Below are 26,126 nucleotides of genomic sequence, written 5' to 3'. Positions count from 1 at the left end.
TTAAAGCATCTCGTGAACCGATCATCTCGTCCTTCTAGTTTATATTTATTTACATTTATGCATTTGGCAGATGCTTTTATCCAAAGCGACTTACATTTCAAGGTACACATTTTCATTCTTATCAGTTCTTGCTTTCCCTGGGAATCGAACCCATGATCTTGGCATTGCAAGCGCCAACACTCAACTGTTTGAGCTACAGGAAAGCTTGTTAATTATGTTAATTTATAGCATCAAATAAACATAAATGAACATCAGAAGGAATGTTGTTTTAACCGTGGGAAAACGCCCCGTTTTTCAAGTTCAAATCCTGCAACGTTAATCTACTAACTCTCCTGACTGCTTTGTCGGACAAAAATGTCGGATTCGGCGGATGGCGGATTATGATAGGTCAGATCGCCTGTCAATCAAACTCCTTGCGAAGGGTCAATTGACTAATTGTTATTTAATGTAATATTAATTTACTTTAATATGATTACAATACCTTATCTGGTGAGAACATATTTACATTAAAATGTCATAATGTTAATTTAAATGATAATGTTTTCGAGGTTTATATCACAGTATTATAGTGGTCATCAACATATGAACAATATCAATTCTCGCTGAAGAGAACTTGCTAATTTTATAGTCATTCGCAATTTTGATGAAAAAAAAAAAAAAAAAAAAGTCAAACCTTGAAACACCACAGCAAAAATGTAACGAGTACTTTTCAAGTAAAAGAATTGAAAGGAATAAAAAGTACTGTTTTTTTGGGGGGGGTTCTCTGATTCCGGAAAATCACTGGCAGTGTGAATGAACCAAAATCAAACGAACCCGGGTCACTTTATCCGTGTATTTCCCGGAATCTCTGTGTGAAAGGGGCTTTACTGTCACATTATTTCACGTTTGTAATCAGTCACCCTCCAAAGGTTAAAGGGGTGGTTGATTATGATTTGACTTTTCTAACTTTAGTTAGTGTGTAATGTTGCTGTTTGATCATAAACAACATCTGCAATGTTACGACGCTCAAAGTTCAAAGCAAAAGGAGAGATTTTCTTTTACAGAAAATGCTTTTTTAAGGACTACAACAAACGGCTGGTAGGAACTACAATGAGCTTCTTTACGTTATGTAAAATTGACTTAAACCCTCCCCCGGGAACATGATTTATAGATTATCATGACAGAATATGCTAATCAATGGCTTGATAGTTAACTCCACATCAGAAACATAAATTCATCAACTAGCCATTCAGAAATGTCCTGTTGCTTCTACATGTCGTCTCTTCTTCTTGAGTTTCTCCCAACTTTGTCCGACTCCGGTTTGAACATAAAAAGGCTAAAAGTTTTAGACATTTTCAGTGGTGTCTGTGTGAGGTAATCGAAGCTGCTAACACACACACACACACACACACACACACACACACACACACGCTCTTGAAGCTCCGCCCTCTGCGCCGGGAGCAGCAGCTCATTTGCATTTAAAGGGACACACAAAAACGCCGCGTTTTTGCTCACCCTCAAAAAGTGATCATTTTTTACATGCTATAAATAAATATCTGTGGGGTATTTTGAGCTAAAACTTCACATACACACTCTGGGGACATCAGACCTATTTTACATCTTGTGAAAAGTGCATTACACCACCCCTTTAAGTGATGTGATTGTTCTTTTTAAATGCACAAATGTCCCGTCTTCTCCTTGTCTCTGTAGATCTGAGCACGTCGTCCTCAGCTCTGGCTCCTGAGGTCGGCCGGCGCACTTCTGTCCTCTTCTCCAAGAAGAACCCTAAAGCCTCCGGGCCTCCCAAGCGCCCGGGCCGACCCCCGAAGAACCGCGAGCTCCTGCACGGGCCGGTGTTGAGCTCCAATGCCATCGGCCCTCCGCAGCTTCCCTCGCTCCACCAGTCCCGCAAGAGACCCCACAGTCCCCAGTCCAGCTCCAGCTCGGAGACCGACAGCGAACACGACCACCTCATACTGGGTACGTGATGCGCACGCTCTACAGGAGCTCCTGACTCAGGGAACATCATAAATGATTGAAGCGTTGTCACCTTACAAATGATTCGGATGTTTACCAAACCATACTCTACTAAACATTTTATACACTGCAACCACAAATAAGGGATAACAATGTCCAAATTCAATTATAGTCGTTGTGCATTGTGTGTTTGCTTTCTCTGTTAGGATACGTGCAATCCTGCCTTAGAAAACGGACAAAACCAGGTTTCTTAGGCCACATTTACACTGCAGGTCTTAATGCACAATTCCGATTGGTTGTAGGGCTGCACGATATTTCATTTTAGCATCGATATCGATATCACGATGTGCGTATCTGCGATAGTTGCATCGCAGGATGTGTGATTTCAAGTATAGGGATCGTAGTTGATCCGTGATCCATACGGGCCAGCTGCTCCCCGGTTCAGAACTCATGTGATTCATGGATTCATTTGGGGATTTTGGGACTTAAGCTTATTCACCGTATCCCTCAGAGTTAGATAAGTCCACACACACCTTCTCATCTCCGTGCGTGCCGTAACTCTGTCTGACGCACCCACCGCTAGCCTAGCTTAGCACAAAGACTGGAGGTAAATGGCTCCAGCTAGCACACTGCTCCCAATAAGTGACAAAATAACACCAACATTTTCCTATTTACATGTTGTGATGTGAATAATAACAGCGTATACAAATAACAAGGTCACATGAGACACAGCCATCTTCTAACCGTATATACAGGGAACTATATTCTCAGAAGGCGAAGCACTGCTACTTCTGCGGAGTGATTTACTCAAACTCTGAGCGAACTCTCTGCTCCTCACCACAGGCTTATCAGGCGCTGCGAGCAAATCACTCCGCCCAAGCAGCAGTGCTTCGCCTTCTGAGAATATAGTTCCCAGTAGACGTTAGAGCAACCAGCTATTTGTTTCGTGGGCTGACTCTTACAAGGGAAAACCTATCTGCCGTCAACGCCTTTCCCATTGGTTGGTGGAGGCTGTTGTGTTATGTTGCATTAATGCGAATATAGAGCCCGAGTATAGTTCTCATAGGTGAGATTCCTCACTTCATGTTATCAGAGAACCAGGGTTACGCCAGTAACTCACAACCCTTAAAAAAACAAAAACAAAGTTTTTAAGTCGAGCCAGACATTAAGCACAAGAGGACTCGTGCGCTGTTTTCTGTGCGCACACACACACACACACACACGCGCACACACACAGAGCCGTGCAGACAGCATGTGAACACACATATTGATATTCACCTCTCTTTCTTCTGAGCTTAAATGGACACATGCACGCTAAATGAAGTCAAAATGCCCGTCTCGGCGAGTTTCCTCGTACACACAGCCGGCTGTGTGTTGTAAACCGAGAAAGAAAACGGATGCGTGTCATTTATATTAGGTCTGTGCATTCGTCTTAAAGTGACAGCAGCCTAATGGACCTGCAGCTGTTTGTCACCAATGCATTTACACAACCCAAGGTAGACGCACTGACCCGGAAAAACTTAGACTGAAAAGGAAAACGGCGTGAATTGCAATGGATGCAAACGAAATGATAATACAAGATTTTGCTTTCCACACCATCCACACACGATTCACGTTAGATTTATTTCCACATATGAATGAGGCCTGAAACCGATCGGAGAATATCGGAATCAGTGTGCTTTTATCCTACTTGCATGAGGAAAATATCGGAATCGGGTCACTTGATCAATGTAATGTAAAGAAAGCTGCACAATTTCATACCTAAAGGTGAGGGATGTGCGATGTGTATCGTCTATGATAATATCAAAATTGTTGTTTTAAAAATGTGGAGTTTACATTATCGATTATGCCACTCGCTTTGCAAAAAAACGAACAAAAACCCTTCTTGATAGTGCACACTTTCACTGTGTGATGTAGCCTAGTAGAATGAGCTCGAAATCCAATATATGAGGGGAAAAATGCTCCTTATGAGTTTTTGTCTTCTATTTTTTTTACATGATAAGGTTAAGCAATATCACCTGAGTAAGTGTGCTGTTCCTCCCGAATATCAGGACAATGTGAAACTGATTTTATAGAACAGTTCAATAAACAAGAAGCTAATACCAATAATACCAAAAATATTTCACCAACAAATATAGCTCCAAACTAAACCGCAACAGCACATCTCTAAGCCACACACAGCAGTGCTCGGCTCCCGAGTGAATCTCAGATCTCCACATGAGCTGAAGTTCATTTAGGGACATTCACAATTCAGCGAGTTCATCATCTGTTTTTCTTCTGCCGTTCTTCATTGAATCCTGTGGTTTTAACTGTTTCTGTCATTGCTGATTATTCATATTCACAGACCGACTATGAAGAAACTCCCACACTTCTCTGTGAGTCAGATGTTTTCTGTAAAGAGCTTTGAATGCTGGGAAATCCCCACCACCGGAAAAGACAAGGATCAGAAAACCTGAAAAAAAGCCTAAAAAATCACTATTTACTCGATTTCTTTTTCCGTGGAACACCAAGAAACGTTGATCTTCACGCGGCTCCTCTCCATAAGGCAGTTACTGTGTGTGACATTCATACAACCGAAATGTTTAACCCTGTCATCACTTGTGACACGCATCACCAAATAATAATTAGGCTTGTCAAATTACAGCAAATTGTTATAAATCGTATAAAACCTCACAGGTTCGATAGATCTCAATATTCCCACATTACAATTTATTAACTTAAATTAATGAAATAAATAATAATAAATTATATCATTACTGTTTGTCCAACTTTATCAGCATTAAAACAGTTCAAGTTAAGCGATATATACTATAGCAAATCTCAACCGCTTGATTGATTGTATCGTCACAAAATGTAACTATTATCACTCAGCTCTAATCTGATAAATGAAACCATAAACTATGATGATATTGAGATTTTATAAGCCATAACATCATGGTTTTCTGTAAAGCTGCTTTGAAATAATGTGTATTCTGCTATTTAAATAAATATGACTATTTGATAGCAGTCTTCACTGTATAAATGAAATATAACTAATTAATTCATATAATTTGTCTTTGTTAAAGCTACATGTGGGCATTTTTACTTCATTTCGCGTGCACGTGTGCGTTTAATCTCAAGAGAAGGAGAAGGAACTGAATTCAGCGTTACACAGAAGCTCAGTGGTGAACTGACATGAAGAGCTACGGGAAGATTCCTCACACACTCTCTGACTGTCCCTGTGTAAATGAGTGGTATCAGACACACACCAGTGTGACGGAGTGTCTTCTCCCCCTCCTCAGATCTGCACAGTAATGGCTTCGGTGGAAGTGGTCAGCCGAAGACGGAGAGTTTTCTGGTGTACAGGAACGAGAGGAGTCTCCCGCGCTCCAGCTCTGACTCTGAGTCCACCAGCAGCAGCAGCAGCAGCGCAGCGTCAGACCGGACCAGGTACACACACACACACACACACACACACACACACACACACACACACACACACACACACACACATCACCAGCAGCAGCAGCGCAGCGTCAGACCGGACCAGGTACACACACACACACACACACACACACACACACACATCACCAGCAGCAGCAGCGCAGCGTCAGACCGGACCAGGTACACACACACACACACACACACACACACACACACACACACACACACACACACACACACATCACCAGCAGCAGCAGCGCAGCGTCAGACCGGACCAGGTACACACACACACACACACACACACACACACACACATCACCAGCAGCAGCAGCGCAGCGTCAGACCGGACCAGGTACACACACACACACACACACACACACACACACACACACACACACACACACACACACACATCACCAGCAGCAGCAGCGCAGCGTCAGACCGGACCAGGTACACACACACACACACACACACACACACACACACATCACCAGCAGCAGCAGCGCAGCGTCAGACCGGACCAGGTACACACACACACACACACACACACACACACACACATCACCAGCAGCAGCAGCGCAGCGTCAGACCGGACCAGGTACACACACACACACACACACACACACATCACCAGCAGCAGCAGCGCAGCGTCAGACCGGACCAGGTACACACACACACACACACACACACACACACACATCACCAGCAGCAGCAGCGCAGCGTCAGACCGGACCAGGTACACACACACACACACACACACACACACATCACCAGCAGCAGCAGCGCAGCGTCAGACCGGACCAGGTACACACACACACACACACACACATCACCAGCAGCAGCAGCGCAGCGTCAGACCGGACCAGGTACACACACACACACACACACACACACACACATCACCAGCAGCAGCAGCGCAGCGTCAGACCGGACCAGGTACACACACACACACACACACACACACACACACACACATCACCAGCAGCAGCAGCGCAGCGTCAGACCGGACCAGGTACACACACACACACACATCACCAGCAGCAGCAGCGCAGCGTCAGACCGGACCAGGTACACACACACACACACACACACACACATCACCAGCAGCAGCAGCGCAGCGTCAGACCGGACCAGGTACACACACACACACACACACACACACACACACACACACACACACATCACCAGCAGCAGCAGCGCAGCGTCAGACCGGACCAGGTACACACACACACACACACACACATCACCAGCTGCAGCAGCGCAGCGTCAGACCGGACCAGGTACACACACACACACACACACACACACACACACACACACATCACCAGCTGCAGCAGCGCAGCGTCAGACCGGACCAGGTACACACACACACACACACACACACACACACACACACATCACCAGCAGCAGCGCAGCGTCAGACCGGACCAGGTGTACACACACACACACACACACACACACACACACACACACACACACACACATCACCAGCAGCAGCAGCAGCAGCGCAGCGTCAGACCGGACCAGGTACACACACACACACACACACACACACACACACACACATCACCAGCAGCAGCAGAGCAGCGTCAGACCGGACCACGTACACACACACACACACACACACACACACACACACACACATCACCAGCTGCAGCAGCGCAGCGTCAGACCGGACCAGGTACACACACACACACACACACACACACACACACACACACACACACACACACACACACACACACACACACACACACACACACACACACACACACACACACATCACCAGCAGCAGCAGCAGTGTCAGACCGGACCAGGCACACACACACACACACACACACACACACACACACACACAGTCATGGCTTTACGACGCTCATAAATACAAGTCCTGTTTTATGAAGTCAGGAGGTGTAAATACTATTTGTTCACTGTTGTTTCACTTTAAATCTGCAGCAAAATCCTTAGGAATATACATATATAACGTGAACTGCTTTACTTCCTGACAAAACCCTGAACAAAGTTTACAGTCCTGTAATTAACAAACCTGCTTATCTGTTAAATGAGTCCAGCGTTTGAAGCTTACTTTTACAATTTCCTCTAGGTTTTAATTTTTGTATTATTGAATAATTTGAAACTGTGTGTGTTTCTCGTTGCAGCACCACTCCCTCTAAACAGGGTCGAGGGAAGGCCTCGTTCTCGCGCTCCACGTTCCCGGATGACAGCAGCGAGGAGACGTCCGGCACAGAGAACGACTCCTACTCAATGGGAGGATCCCGAGGAGTGTCTCACTGTGAGTGCAGCACACACACACATCAGACGTGTGTGTGTGTGTTTAGTGCCTCTAGGTCACTGAGATGTTTTTTTTTTTCTTCTCCTTTTCTCTTTATTTTCTCTTTATTTATTTATTTTATTGTATGGTAAAGCACTTTGGATCACCTACGGTTGTGTTAAACTTGTGCTGTATAAATGAGACTTGACTTGACGTGTGTTTCAGTGGTTCGCAGCAGGGGCCGCTCGGGATGCTGGATGAGCTCAGATGACTACAGCTCTCTGGACGCTCTCGATCTGGTGTGGGCCAAGTGCAGAGGATACCCATCATACCCCGCTCTGGTGAGTGTCTCACCTCACACTGACCTAACACACACACACACACACTCACACATACACACTCTCTCACACACTTACACACTCACTCAGCTTTCACAACATGTTTAATTTGCACTGTATGTAGGTCCACCCTCGACTAAAGATTTTTCTAGTCAACTAGTAGTCGTTCATTTAAGCGATTTAGTCGATTAATCACGTGTTTATATTAATAAACCATAAATAATTATAATAAGCCTAATAGCCTATATAATTCTTAGTCTAATCAGCGCTCAAACACACACATAAAGCCATAGCTTGCTACCCTAATCTCTGTCTGCTACAGTAGCCACTCCCCAAACTCTGTCTGCTACAGTAGCCATGCCCCAAACTCTGTCTGCTACAGTAGCCACTCCCCAAACTCTGTCTGCTACAGTAGCCACACCCCAAACTCTGTCTGCTACAGTAGCCACTCCCCAAACTCTCTGTCTGCTACAGTAGCCACACCCCAAACTCTGTCTGCTACAGTAGCCACTCCCCAAACTCAGTCTGCTACAGTAGCCACTCCCCAAACTCTCAGTCTGCTACAGTAGCCACACCCCAAACTCTCAGTCTGCTACAGTAGCCACTCCCCAAACTCTGTCTGCTACAGTAACCACTCCCCAAACTCTGTCTGCTACAGTAGCCACTCCCCAAACTCTCAGTCTGCTACAGTAGCCACTCCCCAAACTCTGTCTGCTACAGTAGCCACTCCCCAAACTCTCAGTCTGCTACAGTAGCCACTCCCCAAACTCTGTCTGCTACAGTAGCCACTCCCCAAACTCTGTCTGCTACAGTAGCCACTCCCCAAACTCTGTCTGCTACAGTAGCCACTCCCCAAACTCTCAGTCTGCTACAGTAGCCACACCCCAAACTCTGTCTGCTACAGTAGCCACACCCCAAACTCTGTCTGCTTCAGTAGCCACACCCCAAACTCAGTCTGCTACAGTAGCCACACCCCAAACTCTCAGTCTGCTACAGTAGCCACACCCCAAACTCTGTCTGCTACAGTAGCCACTCCCCAAACTCTCAGTCTGCTACAGTAGCCACACCCCAAACTCAGTCTGCTACAGTAGCCACACCCCAAACTCTCAGTCTGCTACAGTAGCCACACCCCAAACTCTCAGTCTGCTACAGTAGCCACACCCCAAACTCTGTCTGCTACAGTAGCCACTCCCCAAACTCTGTCTGCTACAGTAGCCACTCCTCAAACTCTCGTCTGCTACAGTAGCCACACCCCAAACTCTGTCTGCTACAGTAGCCACACCCCAAACTCAGTCTGCTACAGTAGCCACACCCCCAAACTCTGTCTGCTACAGTAGCCACACCCCAAACTCAGTCTGCTACAGTAGCCACACCCCAAACTCTGTCTGCTACAGTAGCCACACCCCAAACTCTGTCTGCTACAGTAGCCACACCCCAAACTCAGTCTGCTACAGTAGCCACACCCCAAACTCAGTCTGCTACAGTAGCCACACCCCAAACTCAGTCTGCTACAGTAGCCACACCCCAAACTCTCAGTCTGCTACAGTAGCCACTCCCCAAACACACCCCCAAACTCTGTCTGCTACAGTAGCCACACCCCAAACTCAGTCTGCTACAGTAGCCACACCCCAAACTCAGTCTGCTACAGTAGCCACACCCCAAACTCAGTCTGCTACAGTAGCCACTCCCCAAACTCAGTCTGCTACAGTAGCCACACCCCAAACTCAGTCTGCTACAGTAGCCACACCCCAAACTCAGTCTGCTACAGTAGCCACACCCCAAACTCTGTCTGTTACAGTAGCCACACCCCAAACTCAGTCTGCTACAGTAGCCACTCCCCAAACTCAGTCTGCTACAGTAGCCACACCCCAAACTCTGTCTGCTACAGTAGCCACACCCCAAACTCAGTCTGCTACAGTAGCCACTCCCCAAACTCAGTCTGCTACAGTAGCCACACCCCAAACTCTGTCTGCTACAGTAGCCACACCCCAAACTCAGTCTGCTACAGTAGCCACACCCCAAACTCTCAGTCTGCTACAGTAGCCACACCCCAAACTCAGTCTGCTACAGTAGCCACTCCCCAAACACACCCCCAAACTCTGTCTGCTACAGTAGCCACACCCCAAACTCAGTCTGCTACAGTAGCCACACCCCAAACTCAGTCTGCTACAGTAGCCACACCCCAAACTCTCAGTTTGCTACAGTAGCCACTCCCCAAACTCAGTCTGCTACAGTAGCCACACCCCAAACTCTGTCTGCTACAGTAGCCACTCCCCAAACTCTGTCTGCTACAGTAGCCACTCCTCAAACTCTGTCTGCTACAGTAGCCACACCCCAAACTCTCAGTCTGCTACAGTAGCCACACCCCAAACTCTGTCTGCTACAGTAGCCACTCCCCAAACTCTGGCTGCTACAGTAGCCACACCCCAAACTCTGTCTGCTACAGTAGCCACTCCCCAAACTCAGTCTGCTACAGTAGCCACTCCTCAAACTCTCAGTCTGCTACAGTAGCCACACCCCAAACTCTGTCTGCTACAGTAGCCACTCCCCAAACTCTGTCTGCTACAGTAGCCACTCCTCAAACTCTTGTCTGCTACAGTAGCCACACCCCAAACTCTGTCTGCTACAGTAGCCACACCCTAAACTCTGTCTGCTACAGTAGCCACACCCCAAACTCAGTCTGCTACAGTAGCCACACCCCCAAACTCTGTCTGCTACAGTAGCCACTCCCCAAACTCTGTCTGCTACAGTAGCCACACCCCAAACTCTCTGTCTGCTACAGTAGCCACTCCCCAAACTCTGTCTGCTACAGTAGCCACACCCCAAACTCTGTCTGCTACAGTAGCCACACCCCAAACTCTGTCTGCTACAGTAGCCACACCCCAAACTCAGTCTGCTACAGTAGCCACACCCCCAAACTCTCTGTCTGCTACAGTAGCCACTCCCCAAACTCTGTCTGCTACAGTAGCCACACCCCCAAACTCTGTCTGCTACAGTAGCCACACCCCAAACTCTCAGTTTGCTACAGTAGCCACTCCCCAAACTCAGTCTGTTACAGTAGCCACACCCCAAACTCTCTGTCTGCTACAGTAGCCACTCCCCAAACTCTCTGTCTGCTACAGTAGCCACACCCCAAACTCTGTCTGCTACAGTAGCCACACCCCAAACTCTGTCTGCTACAGTAGCCACACCCCAAACTCAGTCTGCTACAGTAGCCACACCCCCAAACTCTGTCTGCTACAGTAGCCACTCCCCAAACTCTCTGTCTGCTACAGTAGCCACACCCCCAAACTCTGTCTGCTACAGTAGCCACACCCCAAACTCTGTCTGCTACAGTAGCCACACCCCAAACTCTGTCTGCTACAGTAGCCACTCCCCAAACTCAGTCTGCTACAGTAGCCACACCCCAAACTCTCAGTTTGCTACAGTAGCCACTCCCCAAACTCAGTCTGCTACAGTAGCCACTCCCCAAACTCAGTTTGCTACAGTAGCCACTCCCCAAACTCAGTCTGCTGCAGTAGCCACACCCCAAACTCTGTCTGCTACAGTAGCCACACCCCAAACTCTCAGTCTGCTACAGTAGCCACTCCCCAAACTCAGTCTGCTACAGTAGCCACACCCCAAACTCTGTCTGCTACAGTAGCCACACCCCAAACTCTCAGTCTGCTACAGTAGCCACACCCCAAACTCTGTCTGCTACAGTAGCCACACCCCAAACTCTCAGTCTGCTACAGTAGCCACTCCCCAAACTCAGTCTGCTACAGTAGCCACACCCCAAACTCTGTCTGCTACAGTAGCCACTCCCCAAACTCTGTCTGCTACAGTAGCCACACCCCAAACTCTGTCTGCTACAGTAGCCACACCCCAAACTCTCAGTCTGCTACAGTAGCCACACCCCAAACTCTGTCTGCTACAGTAGCCACACCCCAAACTCTCAGTCTACTACAGTAGCCACTCCCCAAACTCAGTCTGCTACAGTAGCCACACCCCAAACGCTGTCTGCTACAGTAGCCACTCCCCAAACTCTGTCTGCTACAGTAGCCACACCCCAAACTCTCAGTCTGCTACAGTAGCCACTCCCCAAACTCTGTCTGCTACAGTAGCCACACCCCAAACTCTCAGTCTGCTACAGTAGCCACTCCCCAAACTCAGTCTGCTACAGTAGCCACACCCCAAACGCTGTCTGCTACAGTAGCCACTCCCCAAACTCAGTCTGCTACAGTAGCCACACCCCAAACTCTATTATTGGCTATTGCTACAAATATAATATACATGTGCGACTTGTGACTGGTTTTGTGGTCCAGGGTCTCAAATGACATACTAACTGTAGTCATTGAACATATAAACTGGGTTAAGAGGATGAATTTAACAAAATAAATCTAATCACTTTTAATATTTTTCACTCTGACATTATTTTCATGACAGTCCAGCACATTTATCCCCAAATTCACAATTAAGTCAAGTCAGCTTTAGTTCTATAGCGCTTTATACAATACAGATTATTTCAAAGCAGTTTCACAGTGATAAACGGAAATAACAGAATCAATGATGCAAACTTTATTAAATATGAAAGAAATTCAAATTCTTCAATAAAGCAGCTCTAACAAGACAATAGAGGCATTATTCAGATCAATTCAGTTCAATAATAGTGTCAAGGTTGCAAAATCTGTCACATTAATGAACCGAAGTCAAATCAATTATAAATACTGTAATGTGAGTAGAATCATGTATTTTATTTTAAATAATATTATTCCAAATTGTCTGATTTTCTTCCTTGTGAGGAATAAAATTGCATAATTTTAGAGAAAGTACTTCACTACTAGATCTAATCCCGATCACACTGGCTGCCGTAAAAACTAGACTCTCGAATTAGGCAGTGTTCAAACATGTATTCATGCAAGAGACATTAGTAACAGCTTAAGTAAAAATACTATGCGCTTATAGTAAAGTGCACATATTTAACAGTATGGTTTTATGGATATGCTCTTAAAGTTGTTGTTTTTTAGGTTTTTTTTGCTATTAGTATTTGTATTTTAAGGGTATTCTAATATCATATACAGTTCTGAGCTTAATCATTGATTTCCATCAGTGTGACGAGCGAGTGGAGAGACTGGAGTGCAGTCTCTCAAAACACTTTAAAGTAACATTGTAGAGTATTAAATCAAATAAAAAGAATAACAAATTAGATCTAACTACACTTTACCTTGTAATAAATCAGACATGTTGAAATTCTGTTCCATCTACATTAGTTATGTTTCCATCCACCTATAGTTAAATGTTGGGATATTGCATAAAGTGCTGGATGAAAACGCCAAGATGTGAATAAATGTGTGTAAAACTCTATGCGCTCAGTTGAAGCATATAATTGTTTTATCCGATAAGAAGGCATGCGCTTAAAAATAGAAACACATTTGCTGAATAAATCCCTCAGAACCTCACGTGACTTTCCCTCAGCGTCAGCTGTGATTGGATAACTGGAGTAACCAGTGGACCAATGGCGTCGCAGCATCTCTAATGTTGGTTTGGTGTTTCTGAAACGCTGGAGTCGAAGTGTGTGATCAGAATGATTTGGTGTAATTCCCTCCAGAAGCGTCTCACACACACGAGTGTGTTCCCGAACACCAGCATCCGAACGCTAGAGAACACGACAGCGTTTACTGTGTTTCGTCTGACGCTCTGAGACACACTCGTTTATGATGGAGGGAAATACAGCAACTTATATTTTTATTACTAATGTTTTTCATCAATTTCCCAGGAAGTGATGATTTTGTTCTCTTGAACACATGGGATGGAAACAATGTGGAAACACTTTACAATAATGTTCATTAGTTATTAATGTATTAACATGGACTAGCCATGAGCAATGCATTTGTTACTGTATTTGTTTATTTTTGTTAACGTTAGTTAATAACTTATTTTATGTCCATTTGTGTTCACGATTGTGCTGCATTCACTCACAAAAATAAATGTTTTATATATTTACGGTATAAATTTACTAAATATCTTCACGGATCATGATCTTTACTTAATATCCTAATGATTTTAGGCATAAAAGAAAAATCGAGAATTTTGACCACAAATATACCCGTGACTGGTTTTGTGATCCAGGGTCACATATTCCAGTTTTGCACACTGGTAATATTCTCAACTGTGGATATAAGCTCGTCAGCAGAAGCTGTGTGTGTTGTGCTGTGTGTGTCCAGCAGAGGGCGATATACTCTTCATACTTCTCTCGTTTTGAGTGGTGTGTTCTCCTTCCCTCAGATCATCGACCCGAAGATGCCCCGCGAGGGTGTGTTCCACCGGGGCGTCCCGATCCCCGTCCCGCCTCTGGAGGTCCTGAAGCTGGGAGAGCAGATGACCCAGGAGGCCCGCGAACACCTCTTCCTCGTGCTCTTCTTCGACAACAAGAGGACCTGGTTAGTCACGCTCCTCTTCTTCCTCCTGCTTTCTGTGCTGTGATAGGACAGAGACTACAGGTGTGTGGCTGAGAGGTGTGTGTGTGTGTGTGTGTCTGACACGTTCATGCGTTTAACAGGCATCTGCATCTCAGTTACACTACCATTTAAAGTTTGGTTTCTTTTGTTAAAAAATATGAATAATCGTATTCCCTTGCTGAGGTGCCTGTTGATCAAAAGTTAAAATGATCAAAAGTGACCGATTCTATTTCAGATAAATGCTGTTCTTTCAAACTTTCTATTCATCAAAGAATCCTGAAATAAAAATGCATCACAGACAATGAAACTGTTTTCAAAAATTGATAATCATAAATGTTTCTAATTTAGTCCTAATTTGTAAGTTGCTTTGGATAAAAGCGTCTGCTAAATGACTAAATGTAAATGTTTCTTGATCCTCAAATCCTCATATTAGAGTGATTTCTGAAGGATCATGTGACACTGAAGACTGGAGTAATGATGCTGAACATTCAGCTTTGATCACAGGAATAAATTACACTTTACTATATATTCACATAGAAAACTGATGATTTACACTGTAATAATATTTCACAATATTACTGTTTTTAATGTGAGCAGAAGAAAGCCATTAAACATGATCAATTCTTACTGACCTCACACTTTTAAATGGGACTCAATATAAAATACGTTATTTTGTTGTTGTTTGCTTCAGTTCCGGAAGTGACTGAATTGAGGTAACAGTATTTTACATTGTTTTCACTGAAATCTGCTTTGCTCCTGTGCCAGTGGAAAGCGTGATGTTCGGTCCTCAGGTCTTCGTGTGTGTGTGTGTGTGTGTGTGTGTGTGAGGAATCTTCCACAGGACAGTTGTGGAGAAACCTCTGCTGGTTATTTTCCACGGTTTGACGCGTGGGTCGTGAAGATGGTGTTTTTGTGTCTTTGACGTCAATTACAGGGTCACATGTTTGTTTGGTTACACTTAACAGTAAAGTTCCAGTTATTAACATTAGTTACCTACAATAGTTAATGAACTAAGTTAACATGTTTCAACATTTACTAATACATTTGATTTTGTTTTATGGACCCAAGCTCACATCAATTAACAAACAAACAACTGTTTTTTGTTAATTAAATAGCGTTAACAAATATATTTGCTCTTTGTAAATGTTTATTAATGCACTAACGAGTGGGACTTTATTGTAAAGTCTTACTGTTTATTCTTACATTTGCCATTTGAAAACATAGCATTACTTAGTTCTTTTATATTTTACAACTAAGCGAATTTTGCTATAATTAGGCTCATTGTGTCGAATTTTAGAAACTTCCCCAGCTAAAATATTTGATTTTATGAATGTATTTTTTTTAAAGAACATAAATAAAAAGAAAAACGAACATAAATAGTGATGAAAGCCAAAATATGTAATGTCTCAGATGTGTATTTACTGAGTAACACACCATTTTGTTTATGAGAGTCAAAATGACCATTTTCACCACAGATTTGGAGCCGCATTACAGGGGTGTAAAAATGACTTTAGAAAGATGGCAGCATCGTTATTTTATTTTTACACAGAGATTGGTAGATCTAGTAGTGAAATCTGTTGACTTTAGCAATATCTGTTGCATTATAAGCCAACAGTGAGCATTCAAAACTGGGGAAAAGCACTACTTGCCTGAAGTTTTGCATGTCTGTAACTCAAGAAGTATTAAATATATCTTAATATCCTTTTAGATTCTGGTTCTTATCAAACCTTTCTTTTGGGATTTTAATTTTTAAGGCCCAGTATGTTTCAATCCCAGAGATATTGGGATTTCAATGTGGCTCCATGAGTAAATTGTACACATTTTAAGTGGTCAAAACCAAACATGGGTCACTTTGCAGCTGATACTTTTATATTATTTCAAAGAGGAATATCTGAACAACAAATAATGTTGAAACTACAAATGTTTCTTGTTTCCTTTCAATCAAAAAATAGCATTGAACATTCCTAGATATTATTTTTCCAAAGTTTGTGTGACTAACTCCAGAAGTGTTAAAGATATCTCAATATCCTTTGTTATGGTCATTTTTAGGGCCCTGTATGTTTTTATTCCCAGACATATGAGGATCTCAAAATGGCCCATTTTCAGTGGTCAAAAACCAAATATGAGGAACTTTTCGAACAGCGGATACTCACTGTGTTTAAAGAGGAATGTTTGAAGAACAAATGACGTTAAAACTAACAATGTATCTTGCCAAAAATACACTGAAAAGTTAAACGTTAAACGAACGTTTTATGGTCCTACACCTTCCACAGACGTATCTTTATAAAAAATATATTTCGACCGTTTAACAGAGTGATTGCTCTCAGGATATGAGGAGACTTTCAACCAGCATAACAACACATGTTTCTGTGAGCAATCACCTATTATTGCATCTTTCATTGGTGGATCCAGAAAAGTGAAAACCAGAATCTAGAAGGATATTGAGATAATACTTCTTGGGTAAGAGTTACAGGTATGCAAACTTTGGAAATAGACTATATTTGGCACTCAGAAAGGAATGTTCTATGCAATTGTGTTGATAGGGGGAAATGAGATGACATTATTTCATTCTTCAGATGTTCTTCAAGCATCAGCTGTGTGCAAACTGATCCACTTTTGGTGTTTGACCCCTGAAGATGTGTACAATTTACTCATCGAGACTCATTGAGACCCTGATATCTCTGGAAATGAACCATGTTGGGCCTTAAAAATGAATATGCCCAAAGAAAAGTTTGAAAAGAACCAGAATCTAAAAGGATATTAAATGATTAATTTTTTTAACAACATTATTTATCAAAGATTGTCAAGTTTAAACAGCATTTACATTTTTCATTATAACTGGAGATACAAAAAAACGAAATAACACTACAGCAATAACATGCTTGTCTATATACTCTCAATGTCTATACACTCTTCAATTCCACAGTCTACTCTCCAAAAGTCATAGAACACATTCCAGATGGGCCAAAAGGTTTGTTTTTCAAAAAGTAGGTCATCTTTTCTAAGGCAAGGTGTGAGGTCGTCCCCTTTATTATTAAATTATCTTTAATACTTCGAGTTACAGGCATGCAAACATCAGGCAAGAAAAAAGAGCTTTTCCCTGTTCTTGAATGGTCACTGATGGCTTATGAAGCAACAAAGATTGATAGTCAACAGATTCCACTACTAGACCTACCATTATCTGTGTAAAAATACAATAATGATGCTGCCATCTTTCTAAATCTCAGTTTGACCCTCATAAACTAAATAGTGGATGACTCAGTCAATATACATTCACGGCATTTCATATTTGTGCTTTCATTACCGTTTATGTTGCTTTTTCTTCAGATAAAAATATTTACGAAATCACGAATCGACCCTATACTATCTCGTTCTCATTACTGTAATGTTTTCTTAGTAATCTGTAATGAATGGTCATTGTTCCTGACGGTCACACACTCATTACTGTAGCGCAGGCGTTTTCTGAAATCATCATACTTGATGTAGGCAGGGGTTAATGGGTTTAATAATGGGTTTTAAAAGATAATCTCACAGTGCAAAAACTCGTGCGCTTTGTCATGAAAAGAGTCTCCATAATGATGCTAATGTTCTTGTGCTTTGACCCTGTCAGCATCTCTGAACATCCGCTGCGGGCACACAGAGAAATAGGCCAGAGGAAATGAACATGAAAATGCTGTATATGATTAAAAGAAGTCACTAAATGAGTGTGTGTGTGTGTGTGTGTGTGTGTGTAGGCAATGGCTGCCGCGCTCCAAACTGGTTCCTCTGGGCGTCAATCAGGATCTGGACAAAGAGAAGATGCTGGAAGGCCGAAAGTCGAACATTAGGAAGTCGGTTCAGGTGGCGTATCACCGGGCCATGCAACACCGAAACAAAGTCCAGGGCGACCCGAGCAGCGACACCAGCGACAGCGACTGAACACACACACTCTAATCCTCTACTCTGGTGCTAAAGTGCTTCACGTGTCATCAGGATGAGTGTTTTAATGTTAGATGTGGCTGTACGCACAGTCCGTTTACCTCACACTACAGCCAGTATTGAAGATTTGATCAAAACACTCTTTCTCAGACTCTGCTGACGGCAGGATAAAACCATGCGATTCTAAATTGCGCCTGAAACCGAATCCCCAAACACTGCAGAAACATGTGCTGTTCCTCAGGACGAATATCTAAACATCCTTAAATCAAGAGAAATTTACTGGAGAGAAGTAAATATTTATCATTTAAATAAAAGTTTATGGTTAAAACAAGAACAAATATCTGCCAGTGGGGTCAGAAAAATATACTTAATTCAAAGGGAAAACAAGATTAAAATAAATATATGTATATGTATAAACTTATTGAGTTGTATAAACTCCCTTAATTTTGACCCATTTTTCAGGAAACAAGAATTAAAGGAGTAGTTCACTTCAGAATTAACATGTCCTGATAATTTACTCTCCTCCACGTCATCCAAGATGTTCATGTCTTTCTTTCTTTAGTGGAAAAGAAATGAAGGTTTTTGAGGAAAACATTCCAGGATGTTTCTCCATACATATATCCATCTATATATATATATTTCAATGGAGTCCAACAGGTTGAAGGTCCAGATGTCCAAAAGCTTCAAAGTCTCGACACGATCCAGCCGAGGAATAAGAGTCTCATCTAGACAAACCAGCGGACATTTTATAACAAAATAAACATTTATAAACTTTTTAACCACAAATGCTCGTGTCGAGACTTTGAAGCTGCACTGAAACTCACATCTGGACCTTCAACCCGTGTGACCCCATTGAAGACACTATATGGAGAAACATCCTGGAGTGTTTTCCTCAAAAACCTTCATTTCTTTACGACTGAAGAAAGAGAGACATGAACATCTTGGATGACGTGGAGGAGAGTAGATTATCAGGAAAAGTTAATTCTGAAGTGAACTAATCCTTTAATATCTTATGTCATTTTGCTTCTCAAGTAAATGCGTCTTGATTTAAGAATGTTTAGATATTTGTTCTAGAAAACAAGACACAAGTTTTGAGGAAGAAAATAATTTTCGCAGTGAATTTAGCACACCTGAACTGTGATCTGCTGTGGAGAATCCATGTAAATGTTGGTAAATGAGGTTGTCATGAAGAGCATGCTACACATTTATGGAGAGGATGCAGAAAAGTCAAATGTGGTGATGTATTTATTTGTTCTTCCAAATGCCCCTGATCTTCCCATGAAGTCCCCGCACACCCTCGGCTCGTGAAATGGTGAATCTGTCGGTGTTTGTTGTGTAAATCTCTTGTGCTTCGTATTTTCATTGAGAATGAATGAATGAATGAAAGAATCAATGACTAACTGTTGTCTGATCATGTGCCAGTTCCGTCACTGTAGATCTTTTATATATATATATATATAAATAATACATGCGATAGACTTTAATAAAAAAAAAGGTTTGAGTTTTGTACATCTGTTTCTTAGTTTTGTTTTTTTGAAGAATCGAGAATGTATGTAGAAATGAGATTTGAGTAACAGATAACTCAAGTCATCCAGAATCAGAAGTGTGCGCAAACACAAAAGGATTTGGTAGGTAATCGTGACCTTTTTATCTCACAATTCTGACTTTTTTCTCACAATTGCATGATATAAAGTCGCAATTGCGAGAAATAAACTCGAAATTCAGACTTCTTTTCTCAGAATTGAATGTTTTTATCTCGCAATTCTGAATTTATAACATGCAATTGTGAGAAAGTCAGAATTGCATGATATAAAGTCGCAATTGTGAGAAATAAAGTCAGTATTGCGTGATGTAAACTCGCAATTGTGAGATAAAAAGTAGGTTTTCTTTTAAAATATTTTATTCTGTGGCGAAAACATTACATACATCCATACATAAATAACAAAACACAAAAGAGCATATAAATAAGGTTATTTATGTACTGTATATACAACTGTATAAATAAAAATTTGTATTTACATAGTATCTATTTATTGCCTAACTCTCAGGTGGCATAAACACTGTAAAAGCACTGAATTATGGATTATAAAAACAGCTAGCCATCTGTGTGTCCTCAAATATGTTTGAGGTGGAGATAGCCTGGGGGAAACGATAGATTACTGTCATAACCCCGGTTCTCTGAAACATCGAGTGGAGAGATCCACCAATGAGAAGGGCATCCGCACCTGACCTCTGCAGAAGCATCCAATCACACCAAGTCGGCCAATGCTAATGCCAGGTAAGGTCCCGCCCCCTTACCTAGGGGCATATAACGCCTGCATGCACTGCTATTCTCCAGTAAGTATGCACTTCTTGTGCGGTAAGCGAGGCAAAGCTGGTGGGAGAGACATGGACAGCTCCCCAATTGCCCTACATATATATATATATATATATATACATGACATGATGTGAATGTGCATGGCCGGCTGGCCCATTCAGACTCTGTTCTTTTACTTCCAATGGGTTATTGGAAAAGAAAAAGGGTCACAGGGAAGGCCTAGAAAGACCCCACCCCTAAAACCGAATGTGCTAGCGAGGTTCTGGTGACATCCAGCCGGTAGTAACGCACAAAGGTCTGAGGAGAAGCCCAGCTGGCAGCGGAGCAGATGTCCTGCAGTGACACTCCCCTAAAGAGAGCCCGAATAGTCAGTTTGTATCTTTTTGTATTTGTTTGTACATTTGACCTCAAAACAAAATACAAAGTAAATGTAGCCTGATAATATCAACAATAATAATAGTAATAATAATAATAATAATGATTATAATCATAACTGAGTAATTATTCATAGTTAAAAACAACTATTTTTACAATATCTAAGCTGTTTCTTCACATTACTTCTCAAATCTGAATATGGCATTGAATTGCCCATGTAGGAAAACTTACAAAAGCACATTTATTTCATGTTTGTACCTTTAGTCAAAAAGATACTGAAACATAGATTTCAGCCTGGTGGTGGCGGCCATTTTGAATTTCTCAATTTTGAGCCATTTTGGGACATTTTTGAGCTTCATATACAGCAGATTTGGATTCAGCACCCCTTAATACCCCTAGAAATGTTATATAATATAAATAATCACAAAATGCCTCCAGCACTTTAAATAAGCACATTTTCAGAAATTCTGCCTAGACTAGAAAGGCGGCTAATCGTGGAATGAGCTCTGATGTTTCCCGAGAGCTGCGCTCCCTGTGATTCATAAGCCAAAGCTATAGCATCCACAAGTCAATGTGAGAGGCGTTGCTTAGATATGAGACTCCCTCTGTGAGGGGGCGCCCATGAAATAAAGAGCTGGTCCTGGTCATGTATGTCTGTAAGGCACGGACACGACACAGAGCATTCAGCCTCTGATCCTCAGGGAAGCATTTCGGCACGAAGGCCGGATTAGGCCTTCATTATCTCCACTAAGAGAGAATTTAGTGCACGAGGAATGAACCGAGAGTGCATGAAGCTCACTGACGCTAAGGACAAGAGCAAAGACATCAGCTTTAGGGAAATACTCCCCAGAGGCTGAAAAGGATATTGGGACAGAGCCTCCAGCACCATCTCCAGATCCCACTCAGGACCAGTTATCCTGGCGACTGGCAAAGAGCGACGGGCACCTTTAATAAATCTGCGGATCAGCGGGTGCTGTCCGACTGTTGAGCCCTCAGAGCCCACATGACAGGCAGAAATCGCAGCCAGGTAAATAGACTTCTCTTATTTGATTCACGGGACCGGACACCAGTTATCTTGCCAAGAACAATCTTTATTCTTACGTCGAGAGAAACTTGAGAAGATGTTGTATTCATGCCAGGTCTCTGCGTTTCCATGTTTCTCTACCGTAGTACGGTAAGATTGAGCTTATATACACCACTGAGGGACTTTACAACTTCCTTGTAAGAAAAACATGTTGCTTATGTTTAAAAATGGAACGTATATGTCATGCTTACACATGGTACAATCCACTTTCCATATTTCCCAAACGTCAAACTTCCCTTCAGTGTATACATTAGTGGTACATTTGCATACACATGCCTCTCCCAGCTCCCTCCCTGTGTCTGACCTGATCCTCACACATGGATCCATGCTATCTATAGTCTAACTCATGCATTCAAAACTCCATAAGATGATACAACTGATTATGAATATTAATAAAGAACTTAAGCCTCCACTTTAGAAACGGGGTCAGACAAACTCTACCGTACTTCTACAAGTGCTTCCCTGATTTGGCCAACCTGGAACCTGACAGCCTGAACACTCTGCAATCTGCTCCCCCACCTTGTGTCACTTGTGATTTAAGAGTGAGGTCCACATATTTTTACAAAATAGACTTCTTGCCCTTCATATTCAAATCATTGTCGTATGACTGACCTCGACAATCCATGAAGTCAATCTGAAGGTTCTTCAGCCTGTTTAGGATTACCGAACACAGATTCTTGCCAGTTGTCTCTTCCACAACCAAGAATCCCAGAAAATATAATTTTATTTCTGGCTGTCGTTCCACAATGCGTAGAGTGATAGACATCTGTTCCAGGTGGCTAATGTCTGATGTACAATCAAGGATGATAGAAAGGTACTTTGCAGTTTGGCTCTTTGCAACAATTTCTTTGGTCAGTTGACTACTCATCACATTCAGTAGCTCATTTTGTATGTCTTTCATTCTTAACCAACGTACAGCTGGAAAACTCCAGCATTTGAGCAACAGAACACACATCTCTGACCCATATTGCTCTGGTATTTATAGCAGAGGGGGCGGAGCTTCAGATTCTAGAGAGCATGTGATTGGACAGAAGATGTGATGAGAAGTGGTGATGTCATAAAAATCCCTGATCCATTTTAGCGGAAGTGAGAGACTGTAAGTTTTGAATGCTTATATCTCCTAAATGCGAGTTTTGTCATTGTTTTGGAAGCTTATTCATAACCTTAAGGCTAACATATTCATACTAAAAGCTAAAAAACATAGGTTTTGATTTCAGGGGGCCTTGAAGTCCTCAAACAGGATCCTTGCAGAAGTCCCTGGCCTATCCAGATGGTGTAATGCAGAGCTGTGTTGACAGCATCATCCATGGACCTGTTTACCCGATAAGCAAACTGAAGAGGACAGAACTGAATGTTCTGAAGAGTTTGCATGTGTCTGAAACGCTGCTGATCTTGTGGAAAAATGAAGTTTGTCAGTGTGAAAAAGGAGAGCAAAGACTTATACATACTGAGGTCAACTGTTTGGATCTGCAAGCCAGACTTGGTGCAATTGGATTCAAGAGTTCAGAGGTGGATCTCTTTACTCTGTTTCAAAGAACTGGGGTTGTGACAGTAACCTGTTTCCATCAAAGTTGTGAATTTAACTTGTAACAATCCATAAAACGTGTTCAAGAGAACAAAATTGTCATTTCCTGGGAAATTGGCACAAAATTATCAGTAATAAAAATGAAAGTTGCTGCAATCAGTGAAGAAACTGTGGCTCTTCTTCCTCCACTCCAACGAAACACAGTAAACGCTGTCGTGTTCTCTAGCGTTCGGATGCTGGCGTTCGGGAACACACTCGTGTGTGTGAGACGCTTCTGGAGGGAATTAAACCAAATCATTCTGATCACACACTTCGACTCCGGCATTTCAGAAACACCAAACCAACATTAGAGATGCTGCGACGCCATTGGTCCACTGGTTACTCCAGTTATCCAATCACAGCTGACGCTGAGGGAAAGTCACGTGAGGTTCTGAGGGATTTATTCAGCAAATGTGTTTATTTTTAAGCATATGTTGGAAAAAACAATTATATGCCTCAACTGAGCGCATAGAGTTTTACACACATTTATTCACATCTTGGCGTTTTCATCCAGCACTTTATGCAATATCCCAACATTTAACTATAGGTGGATGGAAACATAGCTAATGTAGATGGAACAGAATTTCAACATGTCTGATTTATTACAAGGTAAAGTGTAGTTAGATCTAATTTGTTATTCTTTTTATTTTATTTAATACTCTACAATGTTACTTAAAAGTGTTTTGAGTGACTGCACTCCAGTCTCTCCACTCGCTCGTCACACTGATGGAAATCAATATGATATTAGTTACCCCAGTTATCCAATCACAGCTGACGCTGAGGCAAAGTCACGTGAGGGTATTGTTGCGCATCGAAGTATTTATTCAGTTTATGCACATATCTTCTTATCAGAAAAAAAATGTCTGCCTCAATTGAGCGCATATGTTTTTATGCACATTTTTAGAATTAATGCACATGTTGGCGTTTCCATTCAGCATTTTTTTTTAATGAGAAAATCGCATAAAAATAGGCGGATGTTTTTGCCGCACAGAATCTTTTCTAAAGTTACTGTACCACACAGCCTCAAGACTAGAGCTGTTACACGCGAGATTTGAGGTCATAACCACTACGAGTCACATGCGAATACTTCCGGATAAGGGGTTTGTTCAAACACTTATTTGAGCAACAGTGATAACAATGCTCACAAACACAGCTCAAAATAATGGAAATAACAGTGAATAACTGTAGTGACAGAGACATTAATGTATAGGAGACGCAGCAGAACTCGTTTTTGACACACACACACTCACACACCCCTGTAAAACAGGTTTAGATTGTCCTTCCCTTCTATTCTTCTCAGAAACCCTCAGGCAACCTCAGTGAAACACAATCCCCATCACGTCTCCCATCGGTTCGTGTGTTTATGTACGTCAAGCTTCATGGTGAGGGTTTGTTCTAAACCACAAACCCTGAGTATTAAACTGATGTTGACTCCATTAACGCTTTCACACTGACACGGACTCATACTGAGCTGGGAATGCTCTGCAAATGTTTAACTATTAACTATATAAATACATTAAACAGTATGCACTGTGCACACAGTAGTTTGCTAGACTGACCTCATTATAATTCAGTGAAGGGTGTCCAGTTACCAACTAAAAAAGTTGAAAAAAGTTAAAAAAAAGTTAAAAAAAAAAAAAAAAGTTTTGTCTTGTATTGTAATCATGTGTTCATACTTGAATGTACCAGACTGGGCACAAGATATGAACTGATGCAGCATTTCATTTATGCACAAATAAAGCCTGAAACCTGGACTTGCTGAAGACGTACTTCACAAACACTGCTGATTCCTTCATCTAATGCACATCTTTTTATGAGTTACATTTCTTATAGGCATGCATGCGAGAATATGCACACATGTTCATTATGGATTTTGGGTCAATGATGTAACCCTTTTTGCTAACACTTCACTTAAAGCCTTTGTATATAATGCATTATTAACATATTCACATGTACATTATAATGCATTATATTTTTTCATAAATAATTGTAACCAAAGTTAAAATGCATACTAATATTTTCATACACATTCCATCTGAAATCGTTTTTTTTGTCATGCATTTTAATGCATGCGTAACAATGAACAGATAGTGCGCTATAATTGTGGTTAACTATTAATTTATTCAGAAATGCTTTATAAATGCAATTCATACACATAATGACAATGTCTTCTATGATGTGTGTGTGTGTGTGTATATACATATAGACTCAAAATACAGTAAAAACAGGTTTGCATTTTTAGCATGTGTCCAGCACATATCTAGCATGATTTTGCATGTCATGTTTGACTAAAGGAATGTGTCTTTGCTGAATAAAATATACATTTCCTTAAAGAAAAAAGGTCTTGCCACAAACTTTTGACCCGTATAGTGTTGCTACACAAGCTCGTTGCCTCGTTCCCTCAAGCACAATCAATTACTTCTATAGTACACACGTACAAAT

General features: G+C 42.2%; 1 protein-coding gene across 1 annotated transcript in view; it reads left to right on the top strand.

Moving 5' to 3' along the window:
- Positions 1–18,735, top strand: part of brpf1 (bromodomain and PHD finger containing, 1) — a 51,942-nt gene extending 33,207 nt beyond the window's left edge. The window contains exons 11-16 of the mRNA XM_079896305.1: positions 1,690–1,959; positions 5,238–5,385; positions 7,539–7,672; positions 7,877–7,992; positions 14,254–14,408; positions 18,161–18,735. Of these exons, the coding sequence (XP_079752431.1) occupies positions 1,690–1,959; positions 5,238–5,385; positions 7,539–7,672; positions 7,877–7,992; positions 14,254–14,408; positions 18,161–18,344 (1,007 nt within the window). The 3' untranslated portion in view covers positions 18,345–18,735. The remainder of the gene's footprint in view (positions 1–1,689; positions 1,960–5,237; positions 5,386–7,538; positions 7,673–7,876; positions 7,993–14,253; positions 14,409–18,160) is intronic.
- The last annotated feature ends 7,391 nt before the right edge of the window (positions 18,736–26,126 follow it).

The sequence above is a fragment of the Squalius cephalus genome (assembly GCF_949319135.1).
Source record: "Squalius cephalus genome assembly, chromosome: 16".
Taxonomy (NCBI): Eukaryota; Metazoa; Chordata; class Actinopteri; order Cypriniformes; family Leuciscidae; genus Squalius; species Squalius cephalus.
Note: the sequence above shows the minus strand (reverse complement) of the source record. Positions and strands in the feature narration are given on the sequence as shown.